The sequence below is a fragment of the Rhineura floridana genome, chromosome 6, assembly GCF_030035675.1.
Source record: "Rhineura floridana isolate rRhiFlo1 chromosome 6, rRhiFlo1.hap2, whole genome shotgun sequence".
Taxonomy (NCBI): domain Eukaryota; kingdom Metazoa; phylum Chordata; class Lepidosauria; order Squamata; family Rhineuridae; genus Rhineura; species Rhineura floridana.
This window is the reverse complement of record NC_084485.1, coordinates 151,223,942-151,248,163: the sequence shown is the minus strand read 5'-3', so window position 1 is coordinate 151,248,163 and position 24,222 is coordinate 151,223,942. Positions and strand designations below refer to the sequence as shown.

The 24,222-nt window shown below is 42.9% G+C and overlaps 1 protein-coding gene across 1 annotated transcript in view; it reads right to left on the bottom strand.

The window, feature by feature from the left end:
- The window catches only part of KLHL20 (kelch like family member 20), a 40,356-nt gene that overhangs the window by 5,226 nt on the left and 10,908 nt on the right, over positions 1–24,222 (bottom strand). Inside the window, exons 4-11 of the mRNA XM_061634099.1 lie at positions 21,091–21,249; positions 11,338–11,432; positions 9,837–9,952; positions 7,394–7,577; positions 5,677–5,820; positions 5,433–5,566; positions 4,617–4,825; positions 3,307–3,413 (exon numbers count right to left, since the gene is read on the bottom strand). Of these exons, the coding sequence (XP_061490083.1) occupies positions 3,307–3,413; positions 4,617–4,825; positions 5,433–5,566; positions 5,677–5,820; positions 7,394–7,577; positions 9,837–9,952; positions 11,338–11,432; positions 21,091–21,249 (1,148 nt within the window). The remainder of the gene's footprint in view (positions 1–3,306; positions 3,414–4,616; positions 4,826–5,432; positions 5,567–5,676; positions 5,821–7,393; positions 7,578–9,836; positions 9,953–11,337; positions 11,433–21,090; positions 21,250–24,222) is intronic.

The window sequence follows — 24,222 nt, the reverse complement described above, 5'->3', positions numbered from 1 at the left end:
GAGGACCTTTTCTAGTTCTCTCATAGCTGCCCTCCCCAGTCCTAGCCTTCTTTTGATTTCTTGACTATTGTCTCCATATTGGTTAATGACTGTGCCAAGGTATGATAATCCTTGACAAGTTCAATGTCCTCATTGTCAATTTTAAAGTTACATAAATCTTACTTTACTACATAAAGATTACTTTAATCTTTTTGATGTTCAGCTGTAGTCCTGCTTTTGAGCTTTCCTCTTTCATCAGCATTTGTTTCAAATCATTTACTGGTTTCTGCTAGCAGTATGGTATCGTCTGCATATCTTAAATTATTGATATTTCTCCCTCCAATTTTCACATCTCTTTCATCTTGGTACAATCCTACCTTCCGTATATGTTCTGCATATAGATTAAACAAATAGGGTGATAAAATACACCCGTCTCACACCCTTTCTGATTGCAAACCAATTGGTTTCTCCATATTCTGTCCTTACAGTAGCCTCTTGTCCAGAGTATAAAGTGCCTTATGAAAGTATTCAGACCCCTGACCAATGCTCTCATATTTCTGAACTGGTACATTGTAATTTCGTTCTGTATGATATTTTATTTTATTTTGAAAAGCTGAAACTCAAAATCAATTATTGTAAGATAATATTGGTTTTATGGTGGGAAATGTTTGTAAGAAACATAAAAAACAAACGTTGCTTGCATAAGTATTCACCCCTGTGCTGGGAAGCTCCCAGTTTACACAGATGAAAGAAACTGCCCAATGGAGGACACAGTTACCTTACCATTGGCCTCCACCTGTGAACTATTAAAGTTGCTGTCATATTGTCAGGATAAAACCCCCACTATTGAAGGATCATTGGTCAGGCTTTAGATCTGAAGGAAAATGAAGACCAAAGAGCATTCCATAGAAGTGAGAGATCATGTAATACTAATTCATAGATTAGGGAGAGGCTACAAAATAATATCCAAGTGTTAGGATATCCCAGTGACCACAGTTGGATCAATAATCAGGAAGTGGAAGCTGCATCACAACACCCAGGCACAAAGGCTGTCCCTCAAAACTCAGCACTAGAACAAGAAGGAGACTTGTGAGAGAAACCAGAGAGGCCAGCAATCACTCTGAAGGAGCTACAGAGTTCAGTGGCTGGGAGTGATGCACCAGTCAGGCATATCAAGAGCCCTGCATAACACTGGTCTATGGGAAGGTGGCAAGAAAGAAGCCATTACTCAAAAAGTACCATCTGAAAGCACATCTGGAGCTTACCAGAAAGTATGAGTGCCCCAGCTGCCATGTGGGAAAAGGTTTTGTGGTCAAATAAGACCAAGATAGAGTTTTTGGGCAAAACTCAAAGCGCTATGTGTGGCGTAAACCTAACACTGCCCATGCCTCAAGACGCACCATCCCGAAAGTGAAGTATGGTGGTGGCAGCTTCATTTTGTGGGGATGCTTCTCATCAGCAGGGACTGGTCATCTTGTTAAAATTGAAGGAAGAATGGATGGAGCAAAATACAGGGAAATACTACAATAGAACCTGCTTTAGTCCACTAAAAAACAGAAGCTTGGGAAGAAATTCACTTTTCAATAAGAAACCGATCCCAAGCACCAGGCTAAAGCAACACTGGAGTGGCTCAAGAACAAAAAAGGTGAATGTTCTACAGTGGCCAAGTCAAAGTCCTGATATCAATCCCATTGAGAATCTGTGGTACTCTTTGAAAATTGCAGTACACAAGCGACATCCAACCAACCTGAACGACCACGAGCAAATCTGCCAAGAAGAATAGGCCAAAATCCCTCCAATACTATGAAAACCTGATGCATACCTACCCCAAGATACTTAAGCTGTTATTGCAGCGAAAGGTTGCTCTACCAAATATTAATGTGCGGGGGTTGGATACTTATGCAAGCAACATGTTTGTTTTTTATGTTTCTTACAAATATTCTCAACATAAAACCAATGTCGCCGTACACAATAATTGATTTTGAGTTTCAGTATTTCAAAATAAAATATTATCCAGAATGAAATTACAATCAGATTCCTATATTGACCATTTGGTGATGTCCACGTGTACAGTCATCTCTTCGGTTGCTCAAAAAATGTGTTTGCAAGAAACAAATTGTTGGCTTCACAGAATTCAATAAGTGACTCTCCTGCTTCATTTCTATCTCCTAAGCCCCATTTTCCCACAATTTCTAGTTCTTCTCTGTGCCCTACTTTTGCATTCCAATCCCCCATGATTATCAGAACATCTTGTTTTGGTGTGTGATCAATTTCTTCCTGTACTTCTGCGTAAAATCTCTCCAGTTCCTCGTCTTCTGTGTTTGCCATTGGAGCATAGACTTGGATGATGGTTATGTTAACAGGTTTCCCGTTTAATCTCATTGATATCACCTTGTGTTATAGTCATGTTGTGTATAGTCAGGGATAGCCATGTTAGCATTTTGCAGCAAAAACAACAAAGCCTTATGTCATGTTAAAATTTATTATGGCATAAGTTTTCGTGGATTACAACTCACATCAGATGCTCATGGGGGTTAGTTTGGAAGATACTGGAGCCCCATCCTTTGACTATTGGTAACCTTACTTTGTAAAGTTTCTGAGATTTCACCCAGCATTACTCACAGATTTCAAGCTTCTGTAGTCTTAAAATTACTTTTATTGTTTCAGAAGCTTTAGGTGCTGAATTCTGCACCCAATGCCAAATTCTGAAGATGTGAGGTACAACAGTATAATCCCAGCACCAAATGGGAACAGTTATCTCCATGAGTGTCTAGTTTAAAGCCTCCCCTTTTTTTTTTAGGGACAGACTGGGTAGACAACATGCTCAAATAAATGTGGTGCAGCCTATTACATTCTCCTTGTTTTGAGTAGGAATGATACATATAAGGGCCCAAAACATAACTGTTCCCATGGAATAAAACACCTGAACAAGCCCTGTTTACTAACTGAGATAAATGCCAGTGCTATTGCTTCAAATAATGTAAGGAACTTTCCCAAGAGCCCCTAATCATCCAAGGGATTATTTTCTTGCTCTGAGTTTATTTATTTATTTATTTATTGTGCTTGTATACTGCCTCATAGCCGAAGCTCTCTGGGCGGTTTACAGCAATCAATCACTTCTGACTATGATTTATGCCTTGATAATTTTGCATTCAGCATAATCCCTTGTTAGTATGGAATCAGAGTGCACCAAGGAAAAAGGGAGTGCATGAGCTGAAATTATTTCATGTAATACCCAATCAAGGGCTGACATTAAATCTGAACCAAGCCACAGTATTGTTTCCAAGGTAAAACACATTCCTCATTATGATCTTCAAAGTTATTTACCTCCATGTGTTGGCATCTGGATCAAACACTTCAATGGTCTTCAAGTACGTTGTGCCATCAAAGCCTCCCACAGCCATTAGCTGTCCATTTACCACAGTGAGGCCAACCTAGATAATGACCAAATATGTTACTTGTGTAAGCTGGGATGTCTAATATTCTAAAGGCAAGAACTTCTGTAGAAGGATATTCAGTGGGGTCAAATACACAATTTATATTTTCCCCTTGGCAGAAGAGCAGCTAAGAACGGATAATATGGCTAAGCGGAGTTAGTGGGTCTTAATTCATCAGGCAATATCCCTCAACATCCGTATATCCAGAGTGGAGAGAATTGTGCTGGTTCACCTCAAGTCTGGTTTGCTTTTTTGGCCTGAGGGCTGCATAGACAGGCAGCCATCTCTCTGAGGGCCACATACCAGTGCTGGGCATGCCTAGTGTATGTGCATGTACAGCACACACAGTCATCAAACATAGAGGCATACAATTCTCCCCCGCATTTCTAGCCCTCCAGTGACTGGAAATGCTGCATTTTATCCTGGAGATTCTCTAAAGAGGGCTTCTCTCCAACCTGAGCTTAAAGCCAAGACCAGAGATAAAAAATCCCTCTTGCCTGCTCTTTACAAAACCTAAAGCATCCTGTCTGCTCTTTAAGATTGGTCTCTAAAAAAAACAGAGCTTTCTCTCCTGAGCAGAATGGGAGATAAAGCTGCAATGGCGAGTGGGCCACTCCCTATGATTTAGTGGATCAGATCTAGCCCTCACGTAAGCCCCTGGTCTAAAGACAGTCTATTCATGTCATGTCCCACACACATAAGCCTTGTCTACAATTTACATACATATCACTTTGGATGGTACAGAATTCAGAAAACCAAGATGATGCTCAGATATCCCATTTAAACACTGCAACCAAGGATGATCTTCCTTTTACGAAACTGCTTTAAAAGTTGTTTCTAAATATTTTTACTGTACTATTTCAGCACCCCATACTATATAAATGGGTGCTACATAAATTACTAGTATATTGCAAACTGACTTAATGCTGACTTCAGGAGAGTTTATTCTCTTATTTGAAGGTTTCTAACGGAAAGGCAGGCTGGGCTACGTATCGAATACGCACAGTTCCCAAGATCTAAACTCCTAACACAGTTATCTACACTATTCTTTCTCAAATGCTAAGTGTCCGTCAGCTTCCAAATCCCAAAGCCATACAGATTGCCATATCACAATTAGCCTCTTTGAAAGGCCTCTTACATGCATGATTGTCTAATAATGAAAGTTGAGCAGGAACAGCAGACAAATCAACCAAAGCTTACCCCACTACGTCGTGAGGTCATGGCAACCACAGGAGACCACTGGTTGGTTCTGGGGTTGTATCGTTCAGCGCTGCTAAGTTCAGTAGTATCATCTCTGCCTCCCACAGCATAGATCATGTCTTGATATACTGCACAACCTAGGTGCTTACGTCGAGTGCCCATGGGTGCTATTGTGTGCCAACGGTTCTCCTGGGGGTTGTAGCGCTCCACTGTGGAAGGTTTGTATACATTTATCAAGGGAAAAAGAACAAAAAGAATCAAAAAGAAAAGCCAAACACCAATGGAAGCATTTGTTCATTCACACTTCTATTCCATCATAAGATGAGAAAAGCCCTGTTGCATCAGACCAAGGGCCATCAATCTTGCTTCCAGTACTGGTCAGCCAGATGCTTCCAGGACACCTGAAAGCAGCAGCCCTCACCTTTTCCCCCAGAATCCGGTAAGCTGAAGTGTACTGCCTCTGAACCTGGAGGAACGTCAGCTATTCAGCTTCAATGGCTATTCAGTCATCACAGAGAATAGCTATTGACAGACCTACCCTATATGAACATAAGAACACTGAATGACTAGGATCTTCAACAGCCCGCAATCAAAGATTTATCTTGAGAAATCAGATGGAGATATCCAGATATCTACTTAATATAAAATGAGTGAAAAATGGTAATTTGGTAAAAATGAGCGTTGTGATTACAACCCGCACTATTGCTTTCTCAGCAAAACCTTCTTCAAATGAGTCACATAAAAGTTCCTCAGCAGCATCTGGTGGGTAACTGTTGGCAGCACACACTGAAGATAAAAGCTCTTGTATGGAAATACCTGTGTTCAGAGGTGATGTCCCATCAGAGCCTCCAACAGCATAAAGGAAGCCCCCTAGCACAGCCACAGCCACCCCAAGGCGCCTAGTACTCATGGAAGCCACTCGAGTCCATTTGTTCTCTTTTGGGTCATACCTGAAACAAAACATCAGGAGCATCTCATCAAGTATAACCAATTCCACCTCCTTTCTGGGGCCATTCAAGTCCCACCTTGCTATTTCCTCCCTCCCTTTTATAAAAAATACCTTTCAACTATGTTAAGACAGGAGACGCCATCCTGGCCACCCACAGCATACAGGTAGCCACCAAGAACTGCCACTCCAACACTGGTCCTGCACGTGCTCGTGGGTGCTACATCACTGCTCCACTGATTGGTTTTTGGGTCATATCTAGAAAGGGCAAACATGTTGGGTCTACATGAATACTTAATCTTTTGCATTTTCTAATTAATTACTGTCCTTCCTTCAAAATTTCTCATTGGATGATGTCATTAAGGGTTTAACAATCTAACCTGGACAAAAATTAACCACTGCATCTGGAAGAAAGTTATTTCCAGAGGCAGAACCCCTGCTCCCAGATTTCAGATCACATAGGATCAGGAGCATCATGTCATCAGTTCCCTTGTGTCTGATGTTTAGGCTAGAGTGCTGATGCTCAGTTAGTAAAAATGTCACACCCATGCAAAAGAGGAGGAATCGGCAGGCTCAGGTTAGCCCTGACATTTGCACATGCCTAACTCACCCAGGTCCATAGCCAAAAAAGCCCCCATTGGAACAAATTTTTGCACCTGGACAAGAATACTTTCCGCAGAGTTCAGCTATGTAGCTGGAAGCTAAGCCTGGGAAGGAGAAGGAAAATTGGATGTTGTCTAGCCCCCTTTCCCTCAGTATAAGACAGGGGTGGGGAACCTTTCTAACTGGTGGGCCAGATCTTTATCTCCATACCCCTGGTGGGCAAAATCTGGCAGGTGAGCTGGGCCGTCCATCTGTAAACCACCTGATGTCAGGTGATGCTGTACCTTGTGGCCCTGATTTCATGGCTTGAAAGCACAGAGCGGGTTTTTTTGAAAGCCCTTTGCAAACTGCCCTAGCACAACTCTTTGAATCTTAGCTTTTAATGGAAACTGCTTCCCCACTCTGAAGAATGACAGGCTCCCACTGCCCATCAGCTGATGGGTTATGGGAGCGCTCCTTGCTCCAGCAAAGGAACAACTGGGAGCTCATTTTGAATTGTCTCTTTGAAGCCCTGCCCCACACCTGACGCCATTGGGTGTAGGGTGCCTTAGTTGGTGTGGCTTGCCCAAAACGGCCTCATGGGCCCCTGGTCTAAGGCCTACATGAAAGAATTCTGTGCTTCCTTCACAATCCTGCTGTAAACCCACCCGCCTCAAATAGGGATGATATAAAGGTTAATCAAGAGAGTGAAGAACAGACGTAGCAAATCCCATGCAGTGTGCAAGCACAGCCTCTAACCTAACCTATCTCTATGACAATCAGATTTAGAAATTTTATGTAAAAAAGAGAAAAAGAAAGGCAATATTCTTAGGGATCCAAATGATGGGCTAGATATGAGAACCCTTGCAAGCAACAGCTGCTCAAACTATACTATGCATACAAATATTTTAAATTTAATTAATACTAATATGGGAAAATCTTTGGATATTGGTCAATCTTCCTTTTTTATATATTGTGAAATGGTTACAATTAGTGGTCGGGAATGGTTCTTGCATTGCTGGAGGAAGCATCAGGTTACTTTTAGTGTAGTTGTTTCTACTTTGCATTGTGGTGTGAAATGTAAGCTATCATGAGAACTTTAAAAACATACCTCATCTTTCCAAGAAAATAAATAAATAAATGAGGTACGGAATGGCAGCTTGTGTAGAGCCCGATTAAATACGTTGCTAAAATTTCAGCAAGCATATAAGCACCAGAGAACCTGAAATTCTATCTGAAAAGAACTTACCTTTCTACACTGTTAAGATAGGAAGAACCATCATGGCCTCCCACTGCATAAAGAAGGTCATCCAAGACACTGACTCCAACACCACACCGCCTCTTGCTCATGGAAGCCACCATCCGCCACTCATTTGTCTGAGGATCGTAGCGCTCAACACTGGAAATTGCATCCCCGCTGCACCAGCCACCCACTGGAAGTCAAATTGGAGATAATGGAGTGGCAGTGTATAATTAAAATACATAATTCTATTTATATAATTAAATATAAAAAAGAGTGCACACCTAAAGCTCAGAAACACTGCATAAATGTTTGCTGCCATTGCCACCGCCTTTGAATGTGTAACAAATAGGATCCTGAACCCAGCTGCACCTTCCTCCCTGCACTAGCCCAGATACAGATGGACTGAATGGCCCTGAAGTAGATTCTCACTTGCCCACATTGGATTTGTGGGATAACTGCTTCCTCACCATTCCAATCTGATTTGGGATGAAGAGCTGCTGATTTGTTATAATGGTATTTTCCTGTGCATTGTTCTGGGTGATCAGAGATAACCTGTTCTGACCTTCTTCTAACACCAATGTTAGGTTTGTACCCCAATCCAAAGACCTTTGCATGCAGGCAAGGATCGCTGCATGTTCATCTTTGCATGCAGATAGTTAATAATGGCTTGGGTGGGGGCAGAAGGTAGAAGACATTCAGAAGGTACTGTAGCTCTAGCTGAAAAGTTTGAGAAAGCCTGGCTTACATTATAACAGTTCTTTTATACCAGGAACAGATAATCTTGTTCCTTACATATCCCAAGCCAGACAGCATTCATTTCCTAAATTCAAGGCTGGATGATGTTATCTTGACAGAAACAGAGACTGACTTTCTTAGTACAAAGAAATTATTTACAGCTCACTTTCAAAGGTAGAGCACTTTGCACACAGAAAGTCAATCCCTTACCATTTCCAGTTAAAAGCAACTAACATGAAAAGGATAGGAAAGAATTTGCCCTGAAAACCTGAAGAGCCACTGGTCTGACATGGTCATCCAATTTCCTAGGTTCTGATGCTCATGAGTCCTACTCATGGTGGAAGAGCAGCAACAGCACACACCCTGCCCCAGTCTCTACAGAGATAATGTCATCCCTGGGCTCCTACTGGGAGAAAGGGTGGGATATAAATCTAATCAGTAAGTAAGTAAATAAATGTTAATCTACAAAGGCACTTGCTCCATGAGGTTTCTCCACTAGACCTTTTAAGGATTGCCTTAAAACAGGTGTCCCTGTGTGAAGCACCCACTTCCAATGTGACATAATCTCCGTGATGGAGGAGAGGGGCTTACACTTCTATGGCTCAGGCTTTTGCTCATGGATTAACTCAGTACTGTGTGTTTGGCAAGAATGAGAAAATAACCAAAGTTTTCAGGTTGGGAGACAGCACCTGTGGCAGTGTAGGCTGCACCCCTAGTTTTATCTATTTTTTGCATTTTTATCCCACCCTTCATTCACCCCCCCTTTTATCTCCAAAGTCACCCTGGGAGCTAGCTTAGGCTGAGAGATAGTGTCTCACGAAAGAGCATGCACCCAGTGTATTTTACAATCCAGAAATTTGAACTCACTGTGCCACACCAGCTTTTGCACTAGTCAGTTCACTATCTCAGTCCTGCCCTGTTTGAGAGGCTTCTAGCAGGTCACAGTTGGAGACAAAATATTAGACTAGATTAACTGCAATCTGATCCAGCAAAGCATTCCTTAAATTCACAGATAGCAACAGTGCCATTTGAAACAACATGTATGATCATAACAACTCCCTATTTGTCTCATTGACTACTGGAGAAAAAATAAGCTGCTGCCCATTTTTAAGGATGTTTTTCCTTTCCTTGGGAGCTTTACATAACACCACAGGCTTGTATTGCCATACTATCTTCCTCCCCCACACACACTTGGTACCATACCGTACCGTACCCCATACCCTCCATCCATCCATCCAATTAATTAATTAATTATATCCCACCTTTCCTCCAACTAGCTGAAGGAGGCATACATGTTTCTCCTCCCTCTCCATTTAATCCCAACAACAACCCTGTTAGGTTGACGGACTGTGACTGGCCCAAGGTCACCCAGCAATCTTCATGGCTGAGTGGGAATTTGAACCCTGGTCTCTCACATATAATCAAACACTTTAACCACTATACCATGCTGGCTCTTCTGCTCAGCCAGAATTTTACCATAGATACATTGATAGGTAGGTAGACAGACATATTCAAGTTTATGTCACATGCCAGTATTTATAGTGTCAATTCTCCCTGCCCCCCAGTTAAAGGTGGCCCACTATGACACAGCCAGAGATCCTGTGGTCTAGAACAAAGCTAAGGGCCTGGCTGCCATGCTATACTATTGACAGAAACAGTACACTTACTCTAGCCCCATGCCTCACTGACCAAGTCTACAGCCATACATACATACCTGCAAAGAGTACTTCTCCACAGCGGATAGGTTTGCGTGAACGAGTTCTTGGTCCCTGCATCAGTGGTCGCTCTTGGGGCAATAACAAATAGTTCTTAGCTTCATCCACTAGGTCCCTGCACAGGAAATGTCACAAATGTTTTTTACTCTGATCAAACCATTTTGCAAATCACCAACACCCCTGCTCCAAAACAAGGCACAATTCATTATATAATCAAAACTCAAGGACAGTTTACATAACTAAGCAAAGTTTAACATAACCTTAACTATCCTGCACACTTTGAAAACTCTGATTAAACTTGAAAACTCTGATTAAAGTAGCAATGTTAATATTAGTAGCAATGCTTTAAAGGGGAAGGTGAGTCACAGCACTTTGGTAACTGAGTGGATTTACATGTCAAGATTTAATAATTTAGTTTTCTTGGGAAAAAATCAAGACAACCCACCTGTCAATCACCTGACAGCAATATGACATTGGATGATTGACAGGCAGGTGGTCCCATCCAGTTGTTAAAGTTGACCCATGGGGGGAGAGAGATAAAAGATCTGTTCTCCACCCCTGATGTGGATAGAGCAGGGTTTCAATCTTGCATGTATTTAGTGCTGACAAAGCTATACTGCAGAGGAATTTACTTCACAGTAAAGATGCTGTATAAGTTAAATTTATCAGCAGCAGATTAAGAATAATCTTTTTTTATGTTGGGCTCACAGACGTTTGTGCTTCCAAGAATCTCTCAGCTCCACCCTAACAGAAGATGCTTGTGAGAAAAATATTTTCTGAAAAGACATTCTAACTTTCTGAAACGATCCGTTTATTAGAAAGAAAGCATTATATAATAGCAGGGATGGGGAACCTGTGGCCCTCCAGATGATGCTGGACTACAATTCCCATCATCCCTTTCCATTGGCCACGTTGGCTGTGGCTGATGGGAACTAGAGTCCAACAACATCTGGAGGGCCACAGTTTCTCCATCCCTGCAGTAAAGATTGCTACAGTCTAATGCCCCTGTGTTGAAGGGAAACACCATTAGTTTCATGCTAGAATGAAATGCAAGGCGAAGGATATGCGAGGATCCAACATTTGAAGTGACATGATTCTGTGAAGTAGATGGACTCTTGCACCTATTCAACAGTCTGCTAGAGACAACTTTGTTGTGTGAGCCATATAGAATAAAAGATACATTTTTACTGGATCAATTGTGGTTTGTGTAAGTGGATGAAATATACATACATCTCCATTAACCAACAGAAAAAGATATTGCCATCTATTTTTCTTCCCCTACCACCATACATTTCATATTAACTTCCAGTCCTGGAAAGGCAATTAAACATTTAATTTTCTGATAAGTCAAAAATGTACCTTAATTATTATTTTTTTAAAAAAAAATGGCAGTCTGACACACAAAAATAGTCACAATTTCAGAAGATAACTTCTGGCAAAGGATTTCATCCACAAAGACTTTTCAGGTTTCAAAATGCAAAATGTACAGTGGCGACTTACCTACATTCTTCATCACTTTTAATGAGTGGATCAGAACCAACTGTGCCTACCAAGAACTTGGGACTGAGCAGTGGCAGGCGGACATGTTGCAACACCTGCAAATCAAGAACAGTGGATCAGAAATGGGATACAACACTGCTGAAGAGTCCCATAACTGCTGGTATATGGTAAGCAGTGTTCTCTGCGATGTCAACTCAACAGAAGATCATGTTATCAGATGTTCCATTCAGCAATCATGCCAAACACTATTTGTGGTTCTCAGTTCTAGGCCTGAACCAAAATGGGACCCCCAATTTCACCACCCTGCCCTATTCACAGTGAAGAAACGGGAAAGATTCAGCAGTGCCCAGTGGCTTCCCACAATTCCTCTCTGAACACTGCTATGTAATAACATGGTTCAGAGGGGAATTGTGGGGGAAAGAAATGGCACCTGGCACAATTGCTGGGAGGAGTGCTGCTGCAGAACAGATGGTGACTTGGGGGGTAAGGCAAGGGTGAGGCAGGGTGTGGTTTTGGCACTTTTTGCCCCCTCAACCCCATCTGCCAATAATTCAAGCCAAAGCTTCTCTGCAGAGAAAGTTATTGCTTAGCCTTGTTTAGTCCTTGGCAGTTTTTAGGGGTCTCTAGTTCCCTCTTAAGTGCATTTGCACTCACGGCCTCTGTATGTTTCTCTGCTTTCTGGCTTATTGGCACTCAGCTTCAAGTCCACTCCTGTCTCAATGGTGTAACAACTCCTGGGAGGAAGGGTGGGATATAAATCAAATAATAAATAAATAAACAACTTCTGGATGTGAAGTGATGGCTATATCTATTGCTCATCAAGTCAGACATCACACCAAGCTATAGTAAGCACAAACTATGGTTTGTAAATCCACTTCAAAACCTGGTTATGGATTCTGTTTTGCTGGCTGATCAACCATAGTGTGTTGGCAGTAGATTCAGGACAGATAAAAGAAAGTACTTCTTCACACAGTGCATAATCAGTTTATAGAATTAACTGCTTCAGGTAATGGTGATGGCCACTACTTTAGATGCCTTTAAAGCAGGATCAGACAAATTGATGTAGAACAAAGGTTCCCAGGCAGTGCTCCATGAGCTTCATGCAGGTGGTCCACAGCCTGCCTGTGGATTTGTGGCAGAAAATGGAGACAGCACATACATCATATTAAATATTCGTATTGATTTTTTATTTGTCTTTTAATTGTTTATTTTATTTATTATATTGTATTTAGTTGTACTACAATTTAAATTCTATGGAATACAATACATTAAAATACAATATATAAGTAAAAGCAGCAATTAAGAGACTATTAACAGCATCTAGCATAACAAATTACAAAATGGGCAAAAAAAACCATTAATTGGTCCACCAAAACCCTCAGGAATCTTCAAGTGATATGTGGGGGGAAAAGTTTGGGAACTGCTGATATAAAGTTATCAATAGCTATTACTCATGATGGCTACTACAGAACATTCAGATTCAGAAGCAACATGCCACTTAATACCAATTGCTGGGGAGACAGCTATTGCCTTCAAAGCCAGATTGGCTTCTCAGGAGCTGCCAGACTTACACAGATAAGTAAGAAAATAGATTTTGTAATAGGTAGCTGATGATCTGTGATTTTAAACTTTTATGTGGTTTTTATTGTGTATGTGTGTGTGTGTACTTAAAAAGAAAAAGGGGGGGAAACCCAAAATGCTTGAAAAAATATATTTATTGAGACAAAAGCCCAATGCATTTCAGCCACTCTGTGGCTTGGCCTTCATCAGGGGCTGTAAACAAAATCATGAGAACACACCATATTACTGTATAGGAATCTCATACAGCATAAAACCATAATATATCTCTGAAAAAATAATAATTTTTACTTACATAAATGGGTCTAAAATATTCTTCTCCAGCAAAACTACTCACCCTGATAATGACCATGAAGAAGCATTCACTGAGCCTGCTCATATATATACACAAACCCAGGTGCCTTATTGCAGGTATAACAGGGAATTATACAACTGAGGCAAAGGAGTATGAAAGGGATCATCAGTATTTGGTGAGATTCACAAGAGAGGAAGAAACTCTAACCCAGCCTTTCCCAACTGGTCTGCCTCCAGATGTTGTTGGACCACAACTCCCATCAGCCTCAGCCACTGGCAATGTTGGCTGAGGCTGATGGGAGTTGTGGTCCAACAACATCTGGAGGCACACTGGTTGGGAAAGGCTGCCCCTCATTGAGACCACTAGGGGTCAACGTTTTCAGTTCCAAAAGCCAAGCTATTTCTCTCCTTAATAAAACTTGACTTTTGTTCACACTTATTTTTTCTAATACCAAAATTTAAAGTTAACAAAGGAATGATGACATCTTGTTGAAATCTGGCTTCCTGCAACTTGAGCCCATTATTCTGTGTCCTGCACTCTGGGCTTTGTTTCCAGTCCCCTGATCATCCTCATTGCCCGCCTCTGAACCCATTCCTCTTTGTCTGCATCCTCCTTAAAGTGTGGTGTTCAGAACTGGATGCAGTACTCAAGATGAGGCCTAACCAGTACCGAATAGAGGGGAACCAATACTTCACATGATTTCGAAGCTATATTTCTGTTAATGCAACCTAATAAAGCATTTGTCTTTTTTGCAGCCATATTGCACTGTTGGCTCATATTCAGCTTGTGATCAACAATCCCAAGATCCTTCTTGCATGGAGTGTTGCTGAGACAAGTATCCTCCATCCTATAACTCTGCATTTGGTTTCTTTTTCCTAGGTGTTGAACTTTGCATTTATCCCTGTTAAATTTCATTCTGTTGTTTTCATCCCAATGCTCCAGCCTATCAAAATCCCTTTGAATTTTTGTTCTGTCTTTCAAGGTATTAGCTATCCCAATTTTGTATCATCTGCAAATTTGATAAGCGTTCCCTGAACCTCCTCATCCAAGTCCCTAATAAAAATGTTGAAGAGCACTGGGCCCAGGACAGAGCAGTACCCCACTCATTACCTCCCCCAGTTTGAGAAGGAACCCTTGATAAGCACTCTTTGGGTACGATTCTGGAGCCAACTGTGGATCCACCTGATAGTTGTTCCATCCAGCCCACATTTAGCCACCTTGCTCATCAGAGTATCATGGGGCACTTTGTCAAAAGCTTTGCTGAAGTCGGGATATATTCTGCTCACAGCATTCCCACAGTCTACCAGGGAAGTTACCTGATAAAAAAATGAGTCTGGCAGGATTTGTTCTTGATAAATCCATGCTGGCTTCTAGTAATCACTGCATTATTTTCAAGGTGCTTATGGACTGACTGTTTTATTATCTGCTCCAGAATTTTCCCAGGAATTGATGTCAGGCTGACTGGTCTGTAGTTTCCAGGATCCTCCTTTTTGCCCTGTTTGAAGATAGGGGCAACATTAGCCGTCCTCCAGTCATCTGGCACTTCACTGATCCACCATGGTTTCACAAAGATAATAGACAGTGGTTCCGAGAGTTCTTCAGCCAGTTCCTTCAATACTCTAGGATTCAGTTCATCAGGCCTTACAGATTTGAACTCATTCAAAGTGATTAGGTATTCCTTGACTATTTGTCTATCAATCTCAAGATGCAATCCTGCCCCTTCAACGTCACGTTTCTCAGGAGGGTCTTTTGGGAGAAGACTGAGTCAAAGTAGGAACTGAGCACTTCTGCCTTTTCTTTGTCATCTGTTATCATTTTGCCATCCTTATTGAGTAGCTGCACCACCACTTCTTTTCTCTGTCTTTTACTATCGATGTACCCAAAGAAAGCTTTTTGAGATGCTTTTGGCATCTCTCGTTAACCTCAGCTCATTCTCAGCTTTAGCCTTCCTGATGCCATCCCTGCAATTCCATGCTACCTGTCTATACTCTTCCTTTGTGGCCTGGCCTTCCTTCCACTTCCAGTATGTGTCCTTTTTTGTTTTCAGGTCATCTCTAAGCTTTCTGTGAAACCACATTGACTTGTTCTGTTATCTTCCCCCTTTTTTCCTTGATGGAATTGTTTGCCATTGTGCCTTTAGAATTTCCTCTTTTAGAAACTCCCACCCATCTTGGACTCCTTTTCTCATTAGGGTTGCTTGCTATAGAACCTTACTTACCATTGGTTCTGAGTTTATTAAAATCGGCTTTCCTGAAGGTCAGGGTACGCGTATGGCTACTCTCAACTTTTGCTTCCTTTAAAATCAAGAACTCTAATATAGTGTAGTCACTGTTCCCCAGAGTTCCCGTAACTGCCACTTCATCTACCAAGTCATATTTGTTGGTTAGAATCAAGTCAAGGATAGTCAATCCTCTAGTTACTTTCTCCACTTTCTGAAGGAGAAAGTTATTTCCAACATAAGTCAGAAATTTCTTGGAGGGGCCGTGTTTGGCAGAATTTGTCTCCCAACAGATATTAGGGTAAATGAAGTCCCCCATTACTACTACATCATGCCTCCTTGAAACACTCGAAATCTGCTTTGCAAAAGTTTCATCCTTGTCTTCTCCTTGATTGGGTGGTCGGTAGTAGACTCCAACTACCATGTTCCTTTTATTCCTTCCCCATTTATTTTAATCCAGATACTCTCGGTGGAGCTACCAACCTCATCCTCCTGAATTTCTGTGAAGGGATATATATTTTTAACATATAGTGTGAATCTGCCTCCCTTTTGATTTCTTCTGTTTATTTTGAACAAGTTATATTTTTCAATTGCTGTATTCTAGTCATGGGAGTCATCCCACCAAGTTTCAGTTATACTTATCAAGTCGTATTTACTCTCCTTTATTAAGAGTTCAAGTTTGTCCTGTTTGTTTCTAATCCTCTGGGCATTAGTATACACACATTGAAGACTGTGTGATTTACAGCCTGGCTTCCTTCCTACATTTTTAGGAAGACTATTACTAGGCCCCATTGGAAGTGTTCCCTCAGTTCCTCTTACTCTGCACAAGCCTTTGTTAGTCATTACCACAAAGTTTATGTCTCCCTCCCCCTTAGGATTTAGTTTAAAGCTCTCCTGATAAAGTTCTCCATGCTGTGGCCAAACATATTCTTCCCAGTCCTTGTGAGGTGCAACTCACACTTGCCAGCAGTCCATCTTCCAGGAAGCGTAGCCCATGGTCCCAGAATCCAAATCTCTCATGTTCCTTCGCAGCCAGTCATTCACCTGGAGTATTTTTCTTTCCCTTTCTACTCCTCTTCTAAGTACCAGAGGGATGGACAAGAAAACTCTCTGGGCCCCAAAGTCCTTGAGTTTCCTTCCCAGAGCTTCAAAGTCTGACGTGATTTCTTCGTAGCTCCACTTGGCAGTATCATTCATTCCCACATGGATAAGAAGAAAGGGATATCAGTAAGTGGGCTTTATGAGCAATGTCAACCCTTCCATCACATCTCTAATCCATCCTTGTCCTGCCCAGAGCCTGAGACACGAGCCAGAGGCGAGGCTTGGTTTAATTCTCATTTTATTAGTGTGATGGTTACATCCAAAGCAGTGCGCTTCATAAACCTGTCTATTCTGGCTCACTACTTTCCCTAGCTAAGCTACCTAAACAGTCTCTGCAGCGTGTAGAGAGAGTTGACTCAGCACTAGAGTCTGGGTGGGCACCTGCTTAAGTAGGGAAAGTCTTCACCCGTAAATGCCGGCTCCTCCAAATTCCACCCTCTGAAAGTCCCTCTGCTCGCGCAGTCTCGTGCAGGATGAAGAGGGGCGAGCCTCCAACGGCCCATCCGACAGTGGGGCTTCGCTAGGTGATGGCTCGCCTTCAGGGAGTGGAAAACTGGTTGGCAGAGCAGCGTCTGAAGTGCCAGGCGGGGATTCCTGTGGGGGTGACGCACGCACAGGGTCGCTTCCCAACGGCTCAGGCAGGGAGCTCGCAGGCAGAGCAGAATCTGCCTTGATGGGAGGGCTGGCTGAAGAAGTCTGTGGGCTGACAGTACTCCCCCTTCCTTCAAAGTCCCCGAGGACCTCATCCTCATGTGACTCCTCTCCCTGATCTAACTCCCCTTGCGCCTGGGGCGCAACAATCCTCCAGAGAGACAGCATACTGGCAAGTCCATGGATCTTCTCCGCATATTTGGGTTTCAATCTCATGTATTAGGGAAACTCCCACTCCTACTCCTTCTTCTCTTCTTCTCTCCTTCTACTCTTCTTCTCTTGTTCTTGTTGTCGGGTGGAGTTTCATTGCCTCTGCTTAATTGAGCTTCAGCTTGTTGCTCACTGATGCATGGGGTCTTCTGTAATTCTTCCCCTGCAGACTGTCCTCAAGTCTCATCCTCAACTGCCTGGAAGCGGTTGCACCAGTGAAGGGTGTCTTCTAGCTCTTCTGCTCCTGTCACCTTTTTCCATGGAGTTTCCTCCACTGTGTTGTTGCTCTCCACAACAATCTCCTCTACTGCTTCAACATGCTATTGTTCTTCCACCTCCTATACTTCTCTTTGCTGTTGTTGTTCCGGCGTTCTATCTAAGAACTCTTCATCTTCTCTTATACTCTTCAGTGTGGTCACCTGCCATTCCAGGCCCCTCACTTTTTCTTCCAAAGGCTCCATCAGCTTGCCCTTGTTGCATGTGTAAACCATGTTGTTCTCGGGCAAGAAAACAAACATTGCACACACCCTGCAGGTCACCACCACTGGAGTGTTCTTTCCATCCATAGTCTCTACTGCTTTTGTTTCTTTCTATCTACTTGTACTGGGATGGCCTGTTATTTGTCCTGTCCACCTTCAGGGTAAATAGGAGCGTCCCACTGGTATGTGGTGTGCCAGATAAGGGGAAAATGTTTTTAGGGACCTCCCTCTTGACCTCCCCCACTGAACTCCTCTGCCAAATTCCTGTTAGCTCTCTCTGTTCACTCACTTTCTGAGAGCTGGTTTGTTTGTATCTCCTCTGGATCAGCTGACACAGCTCCCTCTGCTCAGTGAGGACTCAGGAAAAGAATGAAAACTCCCAGAACGCACAGCTGCTCCTAGTTGCACTCTGCAGCTATCAGGCCACACCCCTTCAGCCAGCAGCTATCAGGCCACGCCCCTTCCTATCAAGCTGCCATGGAGCCCTTCAGAACACACAGCTTCAGAGCCTTCTTAGTCTGTCTTTTCCTCCCTACACCTCCTCTGCCAAACTCCTGTTATCTCTCCCTGTTAGCTTGCTCTCTGAGAGCTGGCTCGCTTGTATCTCCTCTGGACCAGCTGCTCTGCTCAATGAGGAGTCAGGAAACAGAATGAATAAAGCTATTTCATTAAATAGTTCTAATACATTTGATTTTAATAAAATTTAAGGTGGAAACAAGTGTCAAGTGCTCATTCATAATTCCAATGCATTTGCACTCATTGGTCAGAATACTCAAAAGCAGGAGCTGGTTTGCTTCTGACAGGAAAAATGCTATCTGTATGCTTTCCTTTTGACTCTGTAAGTAAAAGGAAAAAGTAGAAACTGACACTTCCCCTTCTCCTTCCTCCTTCGTCTTCACTGACATAATATAAATTGTAAGCTCCCTGGTTACAACAAGCTGTCTTTTTTGCTCATGTTATTGGGGATGATGATAGTGCTGTAAGTAAAGCAATGCATATCTTAGCCAAGTCCCATCATGTGGAATAGGGAGATCACCAGGGCAATAGACTGGGTGGCCCCGAAACGTCCTCTCCCCCTGAATAGAACTCAGATCGCACCCTGGTATACACCACGGTTGCGAGGTCTGAGACAGGAGGTGAGACGACTAGAGCGCCGGTGGCGGAAATCTCATTCTGAAGACGATCGGACACTGGTTAGAGCAGCAATAGCTGTCTACCAGGTGGCAACAAAGGCAACAAAGAGGGACTTCTTTGCTGCCTCTATTGCGACCGCAGAGTGTTGTCCCAGGAGGTTGTTCCAAGTGGTCCGAAGCCTGGTCGGTCCAGTTGTGCAGGAACCTATGGAGCAGTCAAATGCCTCCTGTGATATATTTGCAAAACACTTTGCCGATAAAATCGAGCGTCTGAAGAGCACGATTCCGTACGCCGTGGATACAGGAAGTGGGCCAGAGTCGGCCAGTTGCATTCCGGTCCGATGGGATCGGTTTCAGCCTCTTCCCTTTGAGGAAGTGGACAAGGTGATCTCTACTGTGAGGCCAACCACCTGTCTGTTTGATCCTTGCCCCACGTGGCTCATTGTGGGCTGCAAAGAGAGACTGAGCAAAGGGATCAAGGCAGTGGTGAATGCTTCCTTGGAAGAGGGTGCTATGCCATTAGCCCTCAATGGGGCAGTAATAAAGCCCATCTTAAAAAAGTCCTCCTTGGATCCCCAAGAGCTGAATAACTTCTGCCCAGTCTCTAATTTACCATTCTTGGGCAAGGTGATTGAGCGAGTGGTGGCCAAACAGTTACAGACACACTTGGAGAAACAGATCCATTCCAGTCGGGCTTCAGGACTGGACATGGAACTGAAACAGCCTTGGTCGCCCTGGTGGATGATATGAGGAGGGCGTTGGATAGGGGAGAATGTACATTCCTCGTCCTCCTGGATCTCTCAGCGGCTTTCGATACCGTCGACCACGGTATCCTTCTGGGTCGCCTGAGGGGAATGGGAATAGGGGGCACTGTTTTATCTCTCAGACAGGCATCAACGGGTAGCAATTGGCCTCTCAATTGTGGAGTGCCACAGGGTTCTATCCTCTCCCCCATGCTATTTAACATCTACGTAAAACCGCTGGGGGCCATCATCAGGAGATTTGGGTTGCAGTGTCACCAATATGCGGATGACACTCAGCTCTATCTCTCGTTTAAATCCTCACCAGAGTTGGCTGTGGATACCATGTCCAAGTGCCTGGACTCCGTAAGTGAATGGATGGGAAGGAATAGGCTGAAGCTGAACCCTGACAAGACTGAGGTGCTGCTCATGGGAGATAAGAGAAGGTTAGGAGATATAGACCTGGTGTTTAATGGGGTAAGATTGCCCCTGAAGGACCAGGTCCGCAGCCTCGGGGTCATTCTTGACTCCCAGCTGTCCATGGAAGCTCAGGTTTCGGCAGTGAGCCGGGCAGCTTGGTATCAATTACATCTAATACAGAGGCTGCGACCCTACCTTCCTGTCCATCTGCTCCCACAGGTAGTACATGCCCTGGTCTCCTCTCGCTTAGACTACTGTAATGCGCTCTATGTTGGGTTACCCTTGAAAACGGTCCGGAAACTCCAGCTGGTACAGAATGCGGAGGCACGTTTGATCAAAAACAGCCGTCGCCGTGATCACATCACTCCGGTGTTAGAAGAACTACATCGGCTACCAGTTGTGTACCGGGCCCAATTCAAGGTGTTGGTGTTAACCTTTAAAGCCCTTTACGGTTTCGGACCAGTTTATCTGAAGGACCGCCTCCAACATCACCAAATATGCTGCCTGACAAGATCAGCCATGCAAGACCTTCTCTCGGTCCCACCAGTTAAAACAGCTAGGCTGGTGCCGAACAGAGAGAGGGCATTCTCAATTGTGGCCCCCACCCTCTGGAACTCCCTGCCTTATGATCTTCGCCATGCTCCCTCCCTGGTAGGCTTCCGCCAAGCTTTAAAGACCTGGCTATTCAGGCAGGCATACAAGATTGCTGGGGTGGACTAGGGTTAGCTGTATAGATGGGCAGTTTTAGATTTTCATCGACTGTTGTTCTGGTTAAATGTTGTATTTTTATCCTTTTATCTTTTTATGTACGTCGCCTAGAGTGGCCGTTGTCGCGGCCAGATAGGCGACTTAAAAATAAAATTTATTATTATTATTATGCATACCCTTGTAAAAGAATGATCTTGTAAGAAATGTATCTGAGGGTTACCTGGGGGAGCTGAGGTCGTCTCTCCTGAATGCTGTATTTCACCCAGGCCATCACTGCATTGAACACTTGCTCTTCACTCCGGACATTCAGTTCATCACTGGATATGATGTCAATAAGCTGATTGGCTGGAAGCAACATGAACTCCTCACTCTCCATCACCTGAACGAAGAAGCAAGAATACACAGTCATGGAAAGTTTTTAGAGCAACCAGCAAGCATTTGGAACTGTAGATGTGAAGTTCTATTCACCTAAGCAATTGGGCATCTTCTGCAGATTTTAGCACAGGCACTTTACAAGCCTCATAAAGCAACATCTTGGGCAACTTTTAAACAATGCTACAGATCAAAATTAGCCTGGGCCAGTAGATAGACTGATCTGCTTTGGATCCTTACCAGCTATGAATTCAGAGTGGTCTTGGACAGGACATTATTGTAGCCTTAGTTTTCCTTTTGGTTGTCTGGAAATAATGACAACCATCCTTAAAAGGCTATCGAGGTAGGCAGTAGACTAAGTTATTTAAATCTTCCATTATTCATCTTCCAAATTAACAAAAATAATATTCAGCAGTGGATGACAGGGTTATATACATGAATGGGGAATATCAGCTATTAAATCAGTTATACAGCCAAAAACTAGATCAGAAACAATCTAAAATAAAATTACCTCAGGTTTTCCAGAAAATCTGAAAAGCCTTTGTGGCCTTGGTTTGCAGAAGGAGACAGGACAAAGGGATGGACATTTGATCCCACCCATTCTATTCACTTTCTCTAAATATACACACAGAGGCCATGAGTGCAAATGAACTTCAGAGGGAACCAGAGACTCCTAAAAACTGCCAATGACTTGCATGAATTACAAGCCTCTGACAAGTTGCAAACATGTTAATAAATTTCCTCTAAGCCCTAGATAGAAAGCAAGTTTCTCAGAAGATATGAGAAGACTCAGAGAGATTGCTCCTTTTTCGCATGTGGAACAGAAGAAAAGACATTGACTGTATGATCCCATTGCAGCCTGTCAAACTTTCTACAGCAGTTTGTAGTCCTACAGAAGCCAAATGAAGGATTCTACAAGGCTTGCATAACTTATGAGCCACCAATCCACTAGTGGGCATTTATAAACATATTGTTTTTGCTGTCTGCCTGGGCCAAAATAAGTGACTGTTTGGCTATGTTCAGCTTGGTGGATCACAAGCTCTGCAGGGTTTGGCCTCAACCCAAATGGCTAGAACAAAATGAGCAATTTACTGCTCAAAAGGCAACATGCAAGGTTATTTCTGATAACCTCTAGGAGAAGAGGGTGGAAAAAGAGATGACAGAGATAATATTGGGTGTGCAGAGCTGAATCAGCTACAGAACATACCTAGACAACAACCATTCCTTTTACCAGAGGACTCCTTAAATGTAGTTATGAAAACATAGTTCTAGCTCAAACCACTCTAGCACACTGAAGGTAGCCACGGAGACAGGCCAGTGGTCTGCTAATCCAATTTCTTGTTGACATAAATCCCACAATATTTATTTTATTTGAAAAAAGAAACCAAGCAGCATCAATCAACCCTAGAGCTGAAGCTATACAATCTAACAGAACAATCTAATAGAAGATCCAATAGAACAGGCTGAGAAGAATTTAACATGTGCAAATGGTGTTGTAGTACTTGTAAAAGGCTCTAAGAAATCATTTGGGAAAGTGTTAAATTTGATCAGACAATCTGAGAAGACCTCAGGATACAAAATAAATATTACAAAATATGGATGGGTTTTAATCTGGATAAATCTGTTGTAGAAAAAGTAGCAAAACATAAAATACTATTTTAAGACCCTCTGATTAAATATCCTGGAATATGGACAACAGAATCTGGAAGCTTTAATCATGATAAATTATTATAGGAAGTAAAAAAACTAGATAAATCATTGGACACATTTTAAAATATAATGGATGGGGAAAATAGCAGCTTTAAAGCTGATAATGTTGCCAAAAATATTATTTTCATTTTTAAACATACTGTTATGGGTTCATCCAAAGGTAAATGATAACTGGCAAAAAACTATTGATACACTTTGTTTGGGATAAAAAAACCCTGAGTTGCTGGAAAAACACTAACAAATATATTTGCATATGAACGCTTAGCATTCCCAAGCATACCAAAATACTATGAAACACCCATGCTAACACATTTTAAAAGCATGGTTCCAGTGTGACAAATCTTTAATCTTAGAACAAATTAATGTTTCAACAGAATGAAGAAACACTCTTCGATACTGCACTCAACTTGACAAGGAGATTACTAGATCAAACCACTGTACTAAATGGAAACCAAGCCCAGGGCTATCACCACTTACCAGCAGCCTTCTAAGATGGAGAAATGGCAGAAGATAACTTAGAGAGCAATCCAATTCAGGGGAAGCTGGTGGAAGAGGAGCTGGCGGAAAGGTCCGCAGCATCCAACAGCTTTTCGGGTGCCTCCAGGCTGGCTGAATGTGGGCTCAGCTGGGAGCTGCACGCAGGAACCAGAAAGTACAAGCTGGCTCTCATGAACACCACTACCAGGGAGTAAGCGCTTCCACAACTTCCATTGTCATTATTTTCATAGACCGACCTTTTTCCTGGTGAAACTTTGGCCCAGATCAGGACCTGCAGGAGTGCTCTAAACACAAGTTGGATGTTGCCTAAGTCCCCCCCCCAGCCCCTACTCCGACAAGCCCCTGGAACACCCCTTTTTTGGGCCTTCCACTGGCTGGCTTCCACCAGTTCCTGTTCCACCGGGCTGGGCTTCCCCAGCAGATCCCTCACTCTGCTGCAGCTAAGCCAGGATGAAGGGCCTCTGCTGGCAAAGCCTGGCTGAGCTGGGGGGTCCTCCATATCTACCTCTCCTCAGCCAGGTGTAAACAGCAGTTGGACTGAGCCCTTACTAGGAGAGTATAGGAAAATTATGGATTAACAGAGCTCAGAAAGCTATTTAATGACTTACAATGAAATTAATAAAGAAATGCAACAAACATAATGAAATTAACTTATAATGAAACTTATCATAGAATCATAGAATAGTTGAGTTGGAAGGGGCCTATAAGGCCATAAAGTCCAACCCCCTGCTCAATGCAGGAATCCAAATCAAAGCATTCCCGACAGATGGCT